Genomic DNA, 14,396 nt, shown 5'->3' on the forward strand with positions numbered 1-14,396 from the left:
GCCAACAGAAAATGCTAGAACTTCACAACCAGTCAAAATGGCGAGGTTAATGTTTTACATGTAACCATTCATTTGGTCTCTAATGAAAGGTGAAACCTGAAATATTAACCTTTCTTTCTCTTTCACATCCCATTATATTTCCATAAAATAATCCGGTTCCATTGCTGCTGACTTTAATCTGGTTATACTGCCCAGTGTATTTAGCAACAAACTGGCAATTGCACTTGCATAGGAACATAGGAACAGGAGTAGGCCATTTAGCCCCTCGAGCCTGTTCCGCCATTCAATGAGATAATGGCTGTTGTGTGACTTAACTCCATATACCCGCCTAAGCCCCATAACCCTTAATACCGCTGGTTAACAAAAATCCATCAATCTCAGATTTAAAATTAACAATTGAGCTAGCATCAACTGCTGTTTGCAGAAGAGAGTTCCAAACTTCTACCACCCTTTACATGTAGAAGTGTTTCCTAACTTCACTCCTGAAAGTCCTGGCTCTAATTTTTAGGCTATGTCCCCTCGTCCTAGAATCCCCAACCAGCGGAAATAGTTTCTCTCTATCTACCCCATTAGTTCCCCTTAATACCTTGAAAACTTCGATCAAATCACCCTTAAACTTCTAAATTCCAGGGAATACAACCCTTGTTTGTGTAATCTCACCTCGTAATTTATCCCTTGGAGTCCAGGAGCATGATTTTGACCCGAGCCAGGAAGGGGGCGGGGGAACTTCTGTACGATTTTGACATAAGGACGGCATTTATTTTTTTGTCGGTTTGCCGTTCGACTGACCGGCCTGATTGACAGACTGGCCTCAGTCAGATGGGAGAGCAGCCGGGGAGAGGACGTGTTCAAGTAAGTCTTTGTTTGTATGGATGCCGGGGTGGGGGGGGCATGTGAGGGCACAGAGGCATGGGGGTCACAGGGGGAGTCAGTCATGGGGTGGGGGAAGTCAGTCATGCGGGGGAGGGATCGGGGGTCAGTCACGGGGGGAGGGGGCATTGTCGGGTTCGGGGGTCATCGCGGGGGTCTGCAATCATTGGGGGGTTCAGGGCTCATTGCGGGGGTCCACGATCATTGGGGGGTCAACGATCGTTGGGGGCGGTGGGCGGAGATATCGGGGGGGTGGTCCACGATCGTTTTGGGGGGAGGGGAAATCAGGGGTCAGCGATCGTTGGGGGAGGGGTCAGAGATCGGGGAGCGGAGGTCACTGCAGGTAGGCTTGCTGGGCCTGGGGGAAGCACTCCTGCTCCTCTGGGCCCACAACCTGTGCCATGCCTGTTAGTTTTGGGCCTTCTCGCCTCCTTTCATGTGGCATAAAAGAGAAGGCCTGGGAATCCCGGACCCCAGGGGTTGAAATTGGAAACTCTGGAAAAATGGAGGCCCTCAGCGGGTTGGTCGCCCGCCCCTCATCCCGCCCCAGTGAAAACCGGAAGTGGGCGGGTTGGAGGCGGGTCTGAAATAGTTGCAATTTTGAATGCCCCTCCACCCCCAACCCACTTGTTTTTCCCTTTTAAAATCGTGTCCCAGGTGTCATTCTAGTAAATCTAGGCTGCACTCCCTTCAAGGCCAATATATCCTTCCTAAGGTGCAGTGCCCAGAACTGAACACAGTACTCCAGGTGTGGTCTAACCAGGGTGTTGGGTAGCTGTAGCATAACTTCTAGCCCCTTGTATTCTATTCCTCTAGATATAAAGGCTAACATTCCATTAGTCTTTTTGATTATTTTCTACACCTTTCCATGCATAACATTTGACCAAGTGCAGTTACTTTCACAATCTCATTAGAACCTTCGCTAAAGTCAATGGAAGATCCATGAAGGTCTGGTTGTGAAGTTCTATCGTTTTCTGTTGGCATTTCAGATTTCCAGCATTTGTCTTTTAGGCCTGCCCTAAAAGGGTGTCCCAATGCAGCTCGCCGGGTTCAGGCTGGCGTAATATTGAGAAGGCTACAAGCTGGCAGCAAGATAAGTCCAGAGGGGGGATTAAGGATAGTTGCGATCGGTGGGGAGGGACGGGGAAGATACCAGGATGGCAGCGGCCCAGATTATTTTTGAGGGGCCCGGAGGAACTCTCCTGTTTCTTCTAGCTCCACAAAAATAATTTAAAACTTCCCCTTTCGGGGCCTCTTCTGCTGTATCACAAGTAAAATTGGTGAGAAGGTGCACAGTACATGCACTGACCAGACTCTCTAAAATTGCAATCGGGGTCCAATGTACGTCATAAGACCCCAATTTGCATACTAAATGAGGCCCACCACCTGAAGCAGGCAGGCGCTTCGTCCGCACATTAGGCCCCTATAAAAGTGGCAGCAGACAGAGCGTCCGCATTAATGGAGCGGTTAGTCTACTGATCCCATTTTGAGGTCCTTACCATCCTGTTAACACTGATTTTGGCAAGTCAAAATCAACTCCATACAGGTCAGTAATTGTGAAAGTGTATTATTGGCCTGCCCAGATAAGGCTAGCTATCAGAATGTACATGGCCAGACCTATGTCAGTGGACTTGACTTAAGTGTAGCCAGTTGGCACTCAGCAGTCAGGAGCAGCTTGAGAATTCCTCTCCCACGACTCCTTGGCTCCCTTGACTCCTTATGAGGAGAGGACCATCAAGATTATGGGCATGGACACGGGCAGAATGGCTCTCCTGAAAGAGTGTGGGATTCTCTGGGTTCCCAAGGAAGAGGGGGAGGGGCACCCATAACAATAGGTCTATGGAAACATTCACAGGAGCCTCAGGAAATCTCTCAATTTCCAGATGACCAGTCCAGCCCTTGGCACGGAGGCAATAGAGGACAAGGGAAAGAGTAAAGTTCATGTCTAATATCTTTCGCTTTTCATTGCTTACCTACTTATTTATTTATTCATGCCCTCACACATAGGCCCACACTGCAGCATGTCAGTCTAACAAACTGCAATCACCTGCCAGGAGATTCTTTCCTGGGTCTGAACCCAAGCACACTGGGTCACCTGGACAGAGCGGCTATCAGAAAATCAGTTGGGTCAGAACACACATCTGCAAAGGTATCTGCCCAATTTTCCTTCCACTTGAATTAACAGCAAAATCGGATGGGTTCCTTTACAGGTGTGTGCTATAATCCGCCCAATTTACAGAATTTCATTGTGCTCAGGTCATCCGATGCACATGGACACAGTCCTTAGAAAATCTCCTGCAAATATGTCTCAAGGCAGTCCTTACTGCAAGCGTCTTTTCCTGATCCTCCAAGTGCCCAAGAGGATGCGGCGGTCAAGCCAACTATACAGCCTTAACCTAGCACTTTACAACAGCCTGCACTCTTAGAGTGGCAAGCACCAGTATGGATAAATTCCCCTGGGTAAGGGTCTGTTCGTGATTTGTGGGTGAGAGCATGAGCAGGGGAGAGGAAGTGAAGGTGGAATGGCAGGAGATGCAACCTGCTGGCTGGAGTCCCAGCTCGATGCCTCCATCACTTGCATCCCAGTGATTCTGACTTCACAGGGCTTGCCTACAAACGTTTGTTGGTAGCTCAACATCAGAAATTCATGAATCATTTCAGTGTGCCACAAAGCCTGAACAGTTTGGGGACAATGATGAAGGAGTCCATAACCAACATCTACGGAGTACTGTACGATTACTAATCAAGCTGCAGGCCACCATGGAGAATATGGCTAATTCCTCTATAAGCTCAGGCTTAGCTTCTTTCACAAATACTTTGACGGGTGCAATGGAGACCTGGAAGTGGATTTTCACTTTTGGCAGTGGCAGAAAACGGGCAGTAGCGGATCGGCCGCCTATTGTACACCCCACCCAATTTATGGAGTGCATAATGGGCAGCCAATCCGCTACCGCTCATTTTCTGTCCTCAGCGTAAGTGAAAACCTACTCCCAGACTTCTAACTTACAGCATCTGCGTCCTCTGAATTCAGGATAATGGGAAATCAGATTTGGACGGCTAAAATGCAGGGGTTCAATGACCTCATTGCAGCCCAGATCTGCTCCTCCACCACCACCTGCCCCCCCAGCCCCACCACCACCCTCGACTCCTCTCGGGTTCTCTGGCTGTGACGAAGGAATGCCCAGTAGCAAGGGTACAGTCAGAGTTAGACGGAGATGTCTCCTAGGACAATGTCACATCCCATGCTTCCTATTACCCCACTCAAATGGCTACAATTGAATCACCAATCATACAAGCCCAAGCAGCCACTACAACACTAGCCATGATGCCAGAACATGCAGTGCTATCTTCACAACCTCCATCAGTAGAGGCAAGTACTGACACCCAGCAACCATCCACATTACCTCCACCTTCCACTAAGGGAACATTTAAAGAGCACAAGGTTACGAAGTAGAAAGCATACCCCATACACTGACTAAAGGGAAGCAGCAGGATAAAACATAATGAACTCAGCACCATAAGGCTAATCAAAGTTGCATTAACAGAAATGACAATGTGTCCTGGCAGTTCTTTTGGCATGAGGCCATTTCGGATAGTTGAGGAGAAATGAGGTTGCACTCATGGATGCTGATGTACAACTGGGCCCCATGAAGGACTGTTATGCATTGATGGAAAAAAGCTGTTAAAGGTTTGGATGGTTAGAAAGTAAGACTATGCATTTATATAGCACCTTATCACATCCTCAGCATACCCCAAAGCACTTTACTGTCTATGGATTACTTCTGAAGTTCAGTGACAGCCAATTTGCCCATGTCAAGATCTCACAAGAAGCAAATGAAAGAATGGCCAGTTAATATATTATTGATTGAGGGAGGAATGTTGGCCAGGGCACTGGGAGAATTCCCCGTTCTTCTTCAAATAGTTCTACAGAATATTTTATGTCCATTTGAGCAGGTAGACATGGCCTCAGTTCAACATCTAAAAAATGGCACCTCCAACAATGCAGTATTCCTTCAGGACTGCACTGAAGCGTCATTTCCAGCACAGGAAGCTAGACAATTGCTGACAGAGCCATCCCTGTCCTGGAAGTGATCGTCAAGTCTGGTTGCAGGAATATGAAAAATGAGTTAATGGCATCCTTGAGGAGTCTTGGTCAGTGCTTACAGTTTTCTTTATCCAGGTCCAGTTAAGAAACCTTGGCTCTGTATAGCTGAGTGTCAATGTCAGTATCTAAGGTGCAACCTGAACTACCCGGTACTTTTTTTTATTCATTCATGGGATGTGGGCGTCACTGGCAAGGCCAACATTTATTGCCCATCCCTAACTGCCCTTGAGAAGGTGGTGGTGAGCCGCCTTTTTGAACCGCCACAGTCCGTGTGGTGAAGGTTCTCCCACAGTGCTGTTAGGAAGGGAGTTCCAGGATTTTGACCCAGCGACGATGAAGGAACGACGATATATTTCCAAGTCAGGATGGTGTGTGACTTGGAGGGGAACGTGCAGGTGGAGTTGTTCCCATGTGCCTGCTGCCCTTGTCCTTCTAGGTGGTGGAGGTCGCGGGTTTGGGAGGTGCTGTCGAAGAAGCCTTGGCAAGTTGCTGCAGTGCATTCTGTAGATGGTACACACTGCAGCCACGGTGCGCCGGTGGTGAAGGGAGTGAATGTTTAGGGTGGTGGATGGGGTGCCAATCAAGTGGGCTGCTTTGTCCTGGATGGTGTCGAGTTTCTTTAGTGTTGTTGGAGCTGCACTCATCCAGGCAAGCGGAGAGTATTCCATCACACTCCTGACTTGTGCCTTGTAGATGGTGGAAAGGCTTTGGGGAGTCAGGAAGTGAGTCACTTGCCGCAGAGTACCCAGCCTCTGACCTGCTCTTGTAGCCACAGTATTTATGTGGTTGATCCAGTTAAGTTTAATGAACCTTACGCACTTGTGTACACAGACTTCAAATGTTCAAAGCAATTCAGGGTCACACTGTTACACGCTATGCGCATTGGGCACATAATAGGCTTCAGGCATCTGCACCTGACAAGACAGGTACCTGGCACAATGCACATCAGCCCCCCACCTCGAGTCACCATGAGCAATGCAACAGGAGATCCAGACGTTTATAAAAACTCTGACAAGGAAGAATAGATAAAGGGGGAGAAATTGGTCCCCATCACACCTGATTCCTGGTCATAAGCAAGAATTGGGGCGACCAATTTCCGGGCACGTTATCCTGCACCCAATCCCTCCCGGAGGTGCACCAGCTGCCAAGTTGGCATCCAACGACTTTCAAGTGCAATGCTCCTAGTTTTTCCGGGTCTACAGCTGCCTATCCAGTGGTCATTAAAGGGATCACTGGAGGCCTCCAAAGAACAGGTAAGTTTTCTCCTGTCTCCACAATAATTCTGTGGGCCGCTGCCAGCAGGTGCTTGCACCCCTGCGATTCGTTTACTCCCCCAAGACCTATTTGCCGGCTGGCTCAGCGTCCTAACCGTGCAATTTTGAGAGGGCCCCGACTGGCAAGTTGCATCAGAATGCTCGATGAGACCAGAGGCCCAATTTCCAACAAGCCTCAGGCCTTCATCTTCGGGCATGTATTGTAGGCGCGTTGCCCATTTTGTGCCGGAAAGCCCAACGAAACCAATTTCCCAGCCACCAGTGTAGATCTCTTAAGATATCCATATTATGGATGTACAAAGCATTAGCAATTGTGGATGCAATTAAAGGACCTTTAATGGTCCTATTTCTTGATTAAAGTAATTTCAAAGTGCTTCACTCCTACTAGAAAATCAATAACTAACTAAAACACATATGATGCAACCATACAAACCGAAGCAGAAGTAACCAGCTCAGAAACAAAAAGAGAGGCAGTAGTTTCTAAATGATCCATTACCGTACAGAAACATAACTGAATTGCATGATATACATCCATCTGAATTTGCTAGCATTTCTCTCAATTGGCTGATAGTGCCGGAGTATAGTGTAAGCCTGATGTACATAGAAATGTCGACATTTTCAACCTGTATTCACAAAGAAAAGATCTGTCAAAACTTACATTTCATTTGCTTCACAACTGACTTGTTGGGTTCCAGCCAATGCTATGAAATAAAAATTGGAGATCAATAATTAGACAATGTTACATCTCTCTTCCTTACACACACACACACACACACACACACACACAAAGGCTGCTTTGTGCTATATGATGTAGTTGGCAGTGAATTTCAAAGGTTCAGTTGCATATACTTAGGAATGTGAGCCTACAAAACAAAGAATTATTTGGTCAGCATTTACTGTACACATACCAAACAAATGACAAATTTCAGATGCAATAGGGATAAAAGAATCTCTTGTCGTGGTTCTGAAGGAATTAGAAAGAACATCATTAAATAATCACAGTAGCCTCCCGGTTACAGTGCTAGTTTCAAAAAATCTTTGGTTTGAATGCCAGCCATACTGTCATACTTGTGTTGAGTTTCATCTGTACTCAGCTGCAGTGCTGACCTGAATACCTACAGCAAATGTGGAACATGACATCTTATGGGATGGGTGGAGTGGGGGTAGAGTAGAGGTGAAGATGGAATGCTTAAACAATATCAGTAACTACATTCAAATATCTTTCAAACGGAACTCGTTAAGAATCTGCGGTCTGATCACACCATCAGCCTGGATGAAGAAAAGGTTAAAAAAGAGCAACAAAATCAAAAAGATATACTGTCATTTAAAGTATTTTCTTTCAAAAAAATGTTTAAGCAATTTCTTGAAATTCGAAAGTAGAAAAGCAAAATTTTTAATTTTCAACAGGGCTCAGTTGCACATTATATAAAACAAAGTTAATGGGGGTAATTTTCGATTATTGTGTATATCAGGCGGGCGGGAAATGGGGTGTTCGCTACCCCTACCTGATAACATGAGGCCCAATCTATTTTTGTGCAAGGCCTTCATTTTAATGTACACATGAAGTTATCAGCATTGAACGAGCGCTGATGGGCAGCTCACCGATTTGAGGGAGGGCAGGAAAGCTGGTGGCTGTCCACGGAGATGAGCTGGAACTGTGTCATTAAAATGGGGGAAGCAATCCCGGAGGAACATGGAGCATGCGAAAAGATTCTTGTGCAGCCAGGAGGATGGAGAGGGAGGATGGAGAGAGAGGATGTACTTGAGGGGTCAAGGACAGAATCTATTTGATTAGAGTTAAGAAACAAGGGTGGCTGTACTTAAAGTAGATAAGTCACCTGGTCCGGATGGGATGCATCCAAAGTTGCTGAGGGAAGTAAGGGTGGAAATTGCAGAGGTGTTGGCCATAATCTTCCAATCCTCCTTAGATATGGGGGTGGTGCCACAGGACTGGAGAATTGCAAATGTTTCACCCTTGATCAATAAAGGGTGTAAGGATAAACCTGGCAACTACGGGCCAGTCAGTTTAACCTCGGTGGTGGGGAAGCTTTTAGAAACGATAATCCGGGACAAAATTAATAGTCACTTTGACAAGTGTGGGTTAATAAAGGAAAGCCAGCATGCACTTATTGAAGACAAATCATGTTTAGCTAACCTGATTGAGTTTTTTCATGCGGTAACAGAGAGGGTTGATGAGGGCAATGTGGTTGATGTTGTGTATACAGACTTTCAAAAGGCCACACAATAGGCTTGTCAGCAAAATTGAAGCTCATGGAATAAAATAGGTAGTGGCAGCATGGATACAAAATTGGCTAAGTGACAAGAAACAGAAAGCAATGATGAACGGTAGTTTTGCAGACTGGAGGAAGGTATACAGTGGTGCTCCCAAGGGGTTGGTACTAGGCCCACTGCCTTTTTTATATATATATATTTATGACTTGGACTTGGGTGTATGGGGCACAATTTCAAAATTTGCAGATGACAAAACTTGGAAGTGCAGTAAACAATGAGGAGGATAGTGACAGGCTTCAATAGGACATAGACAGGCTGGTGGAATGGGCAGACACATGGCAGATGAAATTTAAAGCAGAGAAGTGCGAAGTGATACATTTTAGCAGGCAATATAAACTAAATGGTACAAATCTAAAGAAATCTAAAGGGGGTGCAAGAACAGAAAGACCTGGAGGTATATGTGCACAAATCTTTGAGGTGGCAGGACAGGTTGAGAAAGCGGTTAAAAAAGCATATGAGATCCTGGGCTTTATAAATAGAGGCATAGAGTGCGAAAGTGAGGGAGTTACATTGAACCTCTATAAAACACTGGTTCGGCCACAACTGGAGTATTGTGTCCAATTCTGAGCACCACACTCTAGGAAGGATGTAAAGGACTAAGAGAGGGTGCAGAAAAGATTTACTAGAATGGTCCCAGAGATGAGGGACTTCAGTTACGTGGATAGACTGGAGAAGCTGGGCTTGTTCTCCTTAGAGTAGAGAAGGTTAAGAGGAGATTTGATAGAAGTATTCAAAATCATGAAGGGTTTAGATAAAGTAAATAATGAGAAACTGTTCCCATTGGCGGAAGGGTCAAGAACCAGAGGACACAGATTTAAGGTGATTGACAAAAGAACCAAAGGAAACACGAGGAAAAACTTTTTACAGTGAGTAGTTATGATCTGGAATGTGATGCCTGAAAGGGTGATGGAAGCAAATTCACTCGTGGCTTTCAAAAAGGAACTGGATAAATACTTGTAGCACCACTACTGACCAAGCTGGCCAAGCCTGAAGGACATAGCTGCCAGATTGGACCTGCGTCAGGTGGTGAGAGAACCAACATGAGGGAAAAACCTACTTGACCGCGTGCTCACTAATCTACCTGTCGCAGATGCATCTGTCCATGACAGTATTGGTATGAGTGACCACCGCACAGTCCTTGTGGAGACGAAGTCCCGTCTTCACACTGAGGATACCGTCCATCGTGTTGTGTGGCTCTACCACCATGCTAAATGTGATCTAGCAGCTCAAAACTGGGTATCCATGAGGCGTTGTGGGCTATCAGCAGCGGCAGAATTGTATTCCACCACAATCTGTAACCTCATGGCCAGGCATATCCCTCACTCTATCATTACCAACCAGTCAGGGAATCAACCCTGGTTCAATGAGGAGTGTTCAAGAGCATACCAGGAGCAGCACTAGGTGTACTTAAAAATGAGGTGCCAACCTGGTGAAACTACAACACAGGACTACATGCATGCTAAACAGCGGAAGCAGCATGCTATAGACAGAGCTAAGCGATTCCACATCCAACGGATCAGATCAAAGCTCTGCAGTCCTGTCACATCCAGTCGTGAATGGTGGTGGACAATTAAACAACTAATGGGAGGAGGAGGCTCCATGAACATCCCTATCCTCAATGATGGCAGAGCGCAGCACGTCAGTGCAAAAGACAAGGCTGAAGTGTTTGCAACCATCTTCAGCCTGAAGTGCCAAGTGGATGATCCATCTCGACCTCCTCCCGAAATCCCCATCATCACAGAAGCCAGTCTTCAGCTAATTCGATTCACTCCATGTGATAACAAGAAACGGCTGAGTGCACTGGATACAGCAAAGGTTATGGGCCCCGACAACATCCCGGCTGTAGTGCTGAAGACTTGTGCTCCAGAACTAGTCACGCCTCTAGCCAAACTGTTCCAGTACAGCTACAACAGTGGCATTGACCCAACAAAGTGGAAAATTGCCCAGGTATGTCCTGTCCACAAAAAGCAGGACAAATCCAATCCGGCCAATTACCACCCCATCAGTCTACTCTCAATCATCAGCAAAGTGATGGAAGGTGTCGTCGACAGTGCTGTCAAGCCGCACTTACTCACCAATAACCTGCTCACCAATGCTCAGTTTGGGTTCCGCCAGGACCACTCGGCTCCAGACCTCATTACAGCCTTGGTCCAAACATGGACAAAAGAGCTGAATTCCAGAGATAGAGTCATAGAGTTATACAGCACGGATAGAGGCCCTTCGGCCCATCGTGTCCGCGCCGGCCATCAAGCCCTGTCTACTATAATCCCATATTGAGGTGAGAGTGACTGCCCTTGACATCAAGGCAGCATTTGACCAAGTATAGCATCAAGGAGCCGTGGTAAAATTGAAGTCAATGGGAATCAGGGGGAAAACTCTCCAGTGGTTGGAGTCATACCTAGCACAAAGGAAGATGGTAGTGGTTGTTGGAGGCCAATCATCTCAGCCCCAGGACATTACTGCAGGAGTTCCTAAGGGCAGTGTTCTAGGCCCAACCATCTTCAGCTGCTTCATCAATGATCATCCCTCCATCATAAGGTCAGAAGTGGGTATGTTCACTAATGATTGCACAGTATTCAGTTCCATTTGCAACCCCTCAGACAATGAAGCAATCCGTGCCCGCATGCAGCAAGACCTGGACAATATCCAGGCTTGGGCCGATAAGTGGCAAGTAACATTTGCGCAAGACAAATGCCAGGCAATGATCATCTCCAATAAGAGAGAGTCTAACCACCTCCCCTCGATATTCAACGGCATTACCGTCGCCGAATCCCCCACCATCAATATCCTGGGTGTCACCACTGACCAGAAACTTAACTGGACCAGCCACTTAAATACTGTGGCGACAAGAGCAAGTCAGAGTTTGGGTATTCTGCGGCGAGTGACTTAGCTCCTGACTCCCCAAAGCCTTTCCACCATCTACAGGGCACAAGTCAGGAGTGTGATAGAATACTCTCCACTTGCCTGGATGAGTGCGGCTCCAACAACACTCGAGTAGCCCGAAACTATCCAGGACAAAGCAGCTCGCTTGACTGGCACCCCATCTACCACCTTAAACATTCACTCCCTCCACCACCGGCGCACCGTGGCTACAGTGTGTACCATCCACAGGATGCAATGCAGCAACTCACCAAGGCTTCTTCAACAGCAGCCCCCCAAACCCGTGACCTCCACCACCTAGAAGGACAAGGGCAGCAGGCACATGGGTTAAACACCACCTGCACGTTCCCCTCCTAGTCGCACACCAACCTGACTTGGAAATATATCGCCGTTCCTTCATCATCGCTGTGTCAAATCCTGGAACTCCCTACCTAACAGTACTGTGGGAGAACAGTCACCACACGGACTGCAGTGGTTCAAGAAGGTGGCTCACCACCACCTTCTCAAGGGCAATTAGGGATGGACAATAAATGTTGGCCCTGCCAGCAATGCCCACATCCCATGAATTAATAAAAAAAGGGAAACATTTTGCAGGCCTATGGGGAAAGAGCGGGGAATGGGACTAACTGGATTGCTCTTACAAGGAGCCAGCACAGACTCGATGGGCCAAATGGTCACCTTCTATGCTGTAACCATTCTATAGTTTTTTAAAAATAAATTGCCAACTTACTGCCCGTTCTAATTTTTGGGTGCACCTCAAACTAGATGGCCAGTGCTCCTGCCAGCAACAGGTGATGGGGGGCGGGGGGCCTCATGGATATATTTGAATAGCCATCAAAGGACACAGTTAGGTAACCAGTGTACTTTTGTGTCAATCAGCACTGCTAAAGCTGCTTCCTCAATCCGCCCACAAATCTATGTGCAGTACATGTCAGGAGGCAGCCATTTGCAGTTTGATTTAAGGGACCCATAAACTACAGATAGGTAAAATTGAAGCAGGTGTAGCAATGGTTTTTTCTTAATTCATTTTTATACATTTAACCCTTAAAGGTTTCCTTAAGTTTAACTAGTTGCTGCTGCGTGTGCACTTTACATTTCCCTGCGCCACGTTAATCTGCTGCTATGTTGACCCCACAATCTTTTCAGCTCTCCCCTTTAAGGTGCTGTTTCAGGCCCATGTCCGTCTATGCTCCACTGGAAGAAGACCTCTGGTCTATGCTGACTTAGCCAATCTCATTCATAGCAATGGTGGGAACACCAAAACTCACTTCAGCTTCCCTAAGTTAGTGAGTGGAAATATCAGCCCCGAGTCCAGTTTGCTCGCCAGTGGCTCTTCTGGAAGTGCATATATGGAGCCATCAGGCAAGGATTGAAGTAGACTCAACCATGATGCCCTCCATGCTCTAATGACCTGCTGATGCTCATTGTCTATGTTCAAAAGTGAAGAATGGACACTTAGGCATGGTGCCAGGTGGTTGGCAGTGCCTTTGGCATTGCACCTCAGCAAAAGTTTGTGTGTTCAGAAGAGGAAGGAGAAAATGAGAAATAGACACTTATGTTTACCTGAAATTGCATGTTAAAGTAATAAGAGTTTTTCTCTGCTTGAAGGACATTTTTTTCAATATGACTAAAGATCCAATAATACATACCCTTTGCTTCTCTGGATCAACATATCTAATGCCAAAGTAATCTTTCTCCAACAAGCTGAAATGGTTGCAGACGTGATCAATGAGGAATTGACCTTTGGTGTCTCTCTGCAAAAACAAAACAGAATAATGTCCCTCTCAAATAAACATTATTGTGGTGTTATCATGGTCAACATATTATTAATTTATCAAATTTGCATTTCAAGTTGGATTTTCTCTGGTATCTTGTAGACCATGAAATTATTTACTTTCAATAAAAAACTGCAAAAATAATTTGATACAATTGAAGTACTGCTAACACATTAAATAATAGGACTACAATTCTGTCTAAAATTACTTTTCAGTCATTCAGTGACTGAATAAGTAGCTTAAGGCTATTCCCACCTGGGTTAAAATTATATAATTTGAATATTAACTGCAGATGAGAATGAACAGCACAATTTAATGACCAAATTATTATTTCATTTAAGTGACCATTCAACTTTTTTTTTTACACATTTATAATTGTTTTTACATCTCCTTAGTGACTGTGAGGTGATATATGGAGGCATGCTTCTGAATAAACTGTATGTAGTTTCTGATTGACATTAATAAGGTGAGTGCTCCCACACTTAGACATCACAGAAAAGTAAAAAGCACAGTTACAAATATAGTACAAGTCATAATCAGAAAGACAAAACAGGAGGCGTTTCAATTACATTTGAAAAAAAAATTATATAATTGCTTTAAAACATCTTTAATCCATCCATCCAATCTAGCCACAACTCCGTCCTTAACAATCCATTTGAATCATATGTTAGTGTGGTCAGTCCTTGACGCTTAAAGGTTTATGAAAGCTGCCCTTCAATTAGAAATGGAGCTAACTGAGTGGTGTGATCATTGTTTTCTGATTTAAAATCTATTTTATTGCATAAACTAAAACAGAACGTTAACAAAGCTAAATAAAAAACCACCAAGTATTTGCAATGTACCATGGCAGAACAAATATACACGTGAGAAGTAGCCAGAGAAGCAATCTAATGGAATTATTGGCTTACCAACTACTATATTTAGACACCAAAGCTGGGTCAGCTTCAGCAACTTTCAAACATTGCACTTAATGTACTCTGCTTGATTTCACAAGGAGAATCACTGCCTGTTTTTAAATGTGAGAGCAGTGTTATCACAGAACTGCTGAAAATGTACACCTTTGTCATAGTATAGAACATGAACTCCCATAGGGTTCTAGATTATACAGGACTATCTGGGATGGATTTTGAAATACTTAAAATGGGTGGAAGTCACACTGCAAAATTTGTAATGATCATCATAACACAATGGTTTGAAAAT

General features: G+C 45.4%; 1 protein-coding gene across 1 annotated transcript in view; it reads right to left on the minus strand.

Moving 5' to 3' along the window:
• frmd3 (FERM domain containing 3) overlaps window positions 1-14,396 on the minus strand; it is a 241,215-nt gene that overhangs the window by 128,621 nt on the left and 98,198 nt on the right. Inside the window, exons 2-3 of the mRNA XM_067982208.1 lie at window positions 13,071-13,175; window positions 6,908-6,950 (exon numbers count right to left, since the gene is read on the minus strand). Coding sequence (XP_067838309.1) covers window positions 6,908-6,950; window positions 13,071-13,175 — 148 coding nt within the window. The remainder of the gene's footprint in view (window positions 1-6,907; window positions 6,951-13,070; window positions 13,176-14,396) is intronic.

This window comes from Heptranchias perlo, chromosome 4, assembly GCF_035084215.1.
Source record: "Heptranchias perlo isolate sHepPer1 chromosome 4, sHepPer1.hap1, whole genome shotgun sequence".
Classification (NCBI taxonomy): domain Eukaryota; kingdom Metazoa; phylum Chordata; class Chondrichthyes; order Hexanchiformes; family Hexanchidae; genus Heptranchias; species Heptranchias perlo.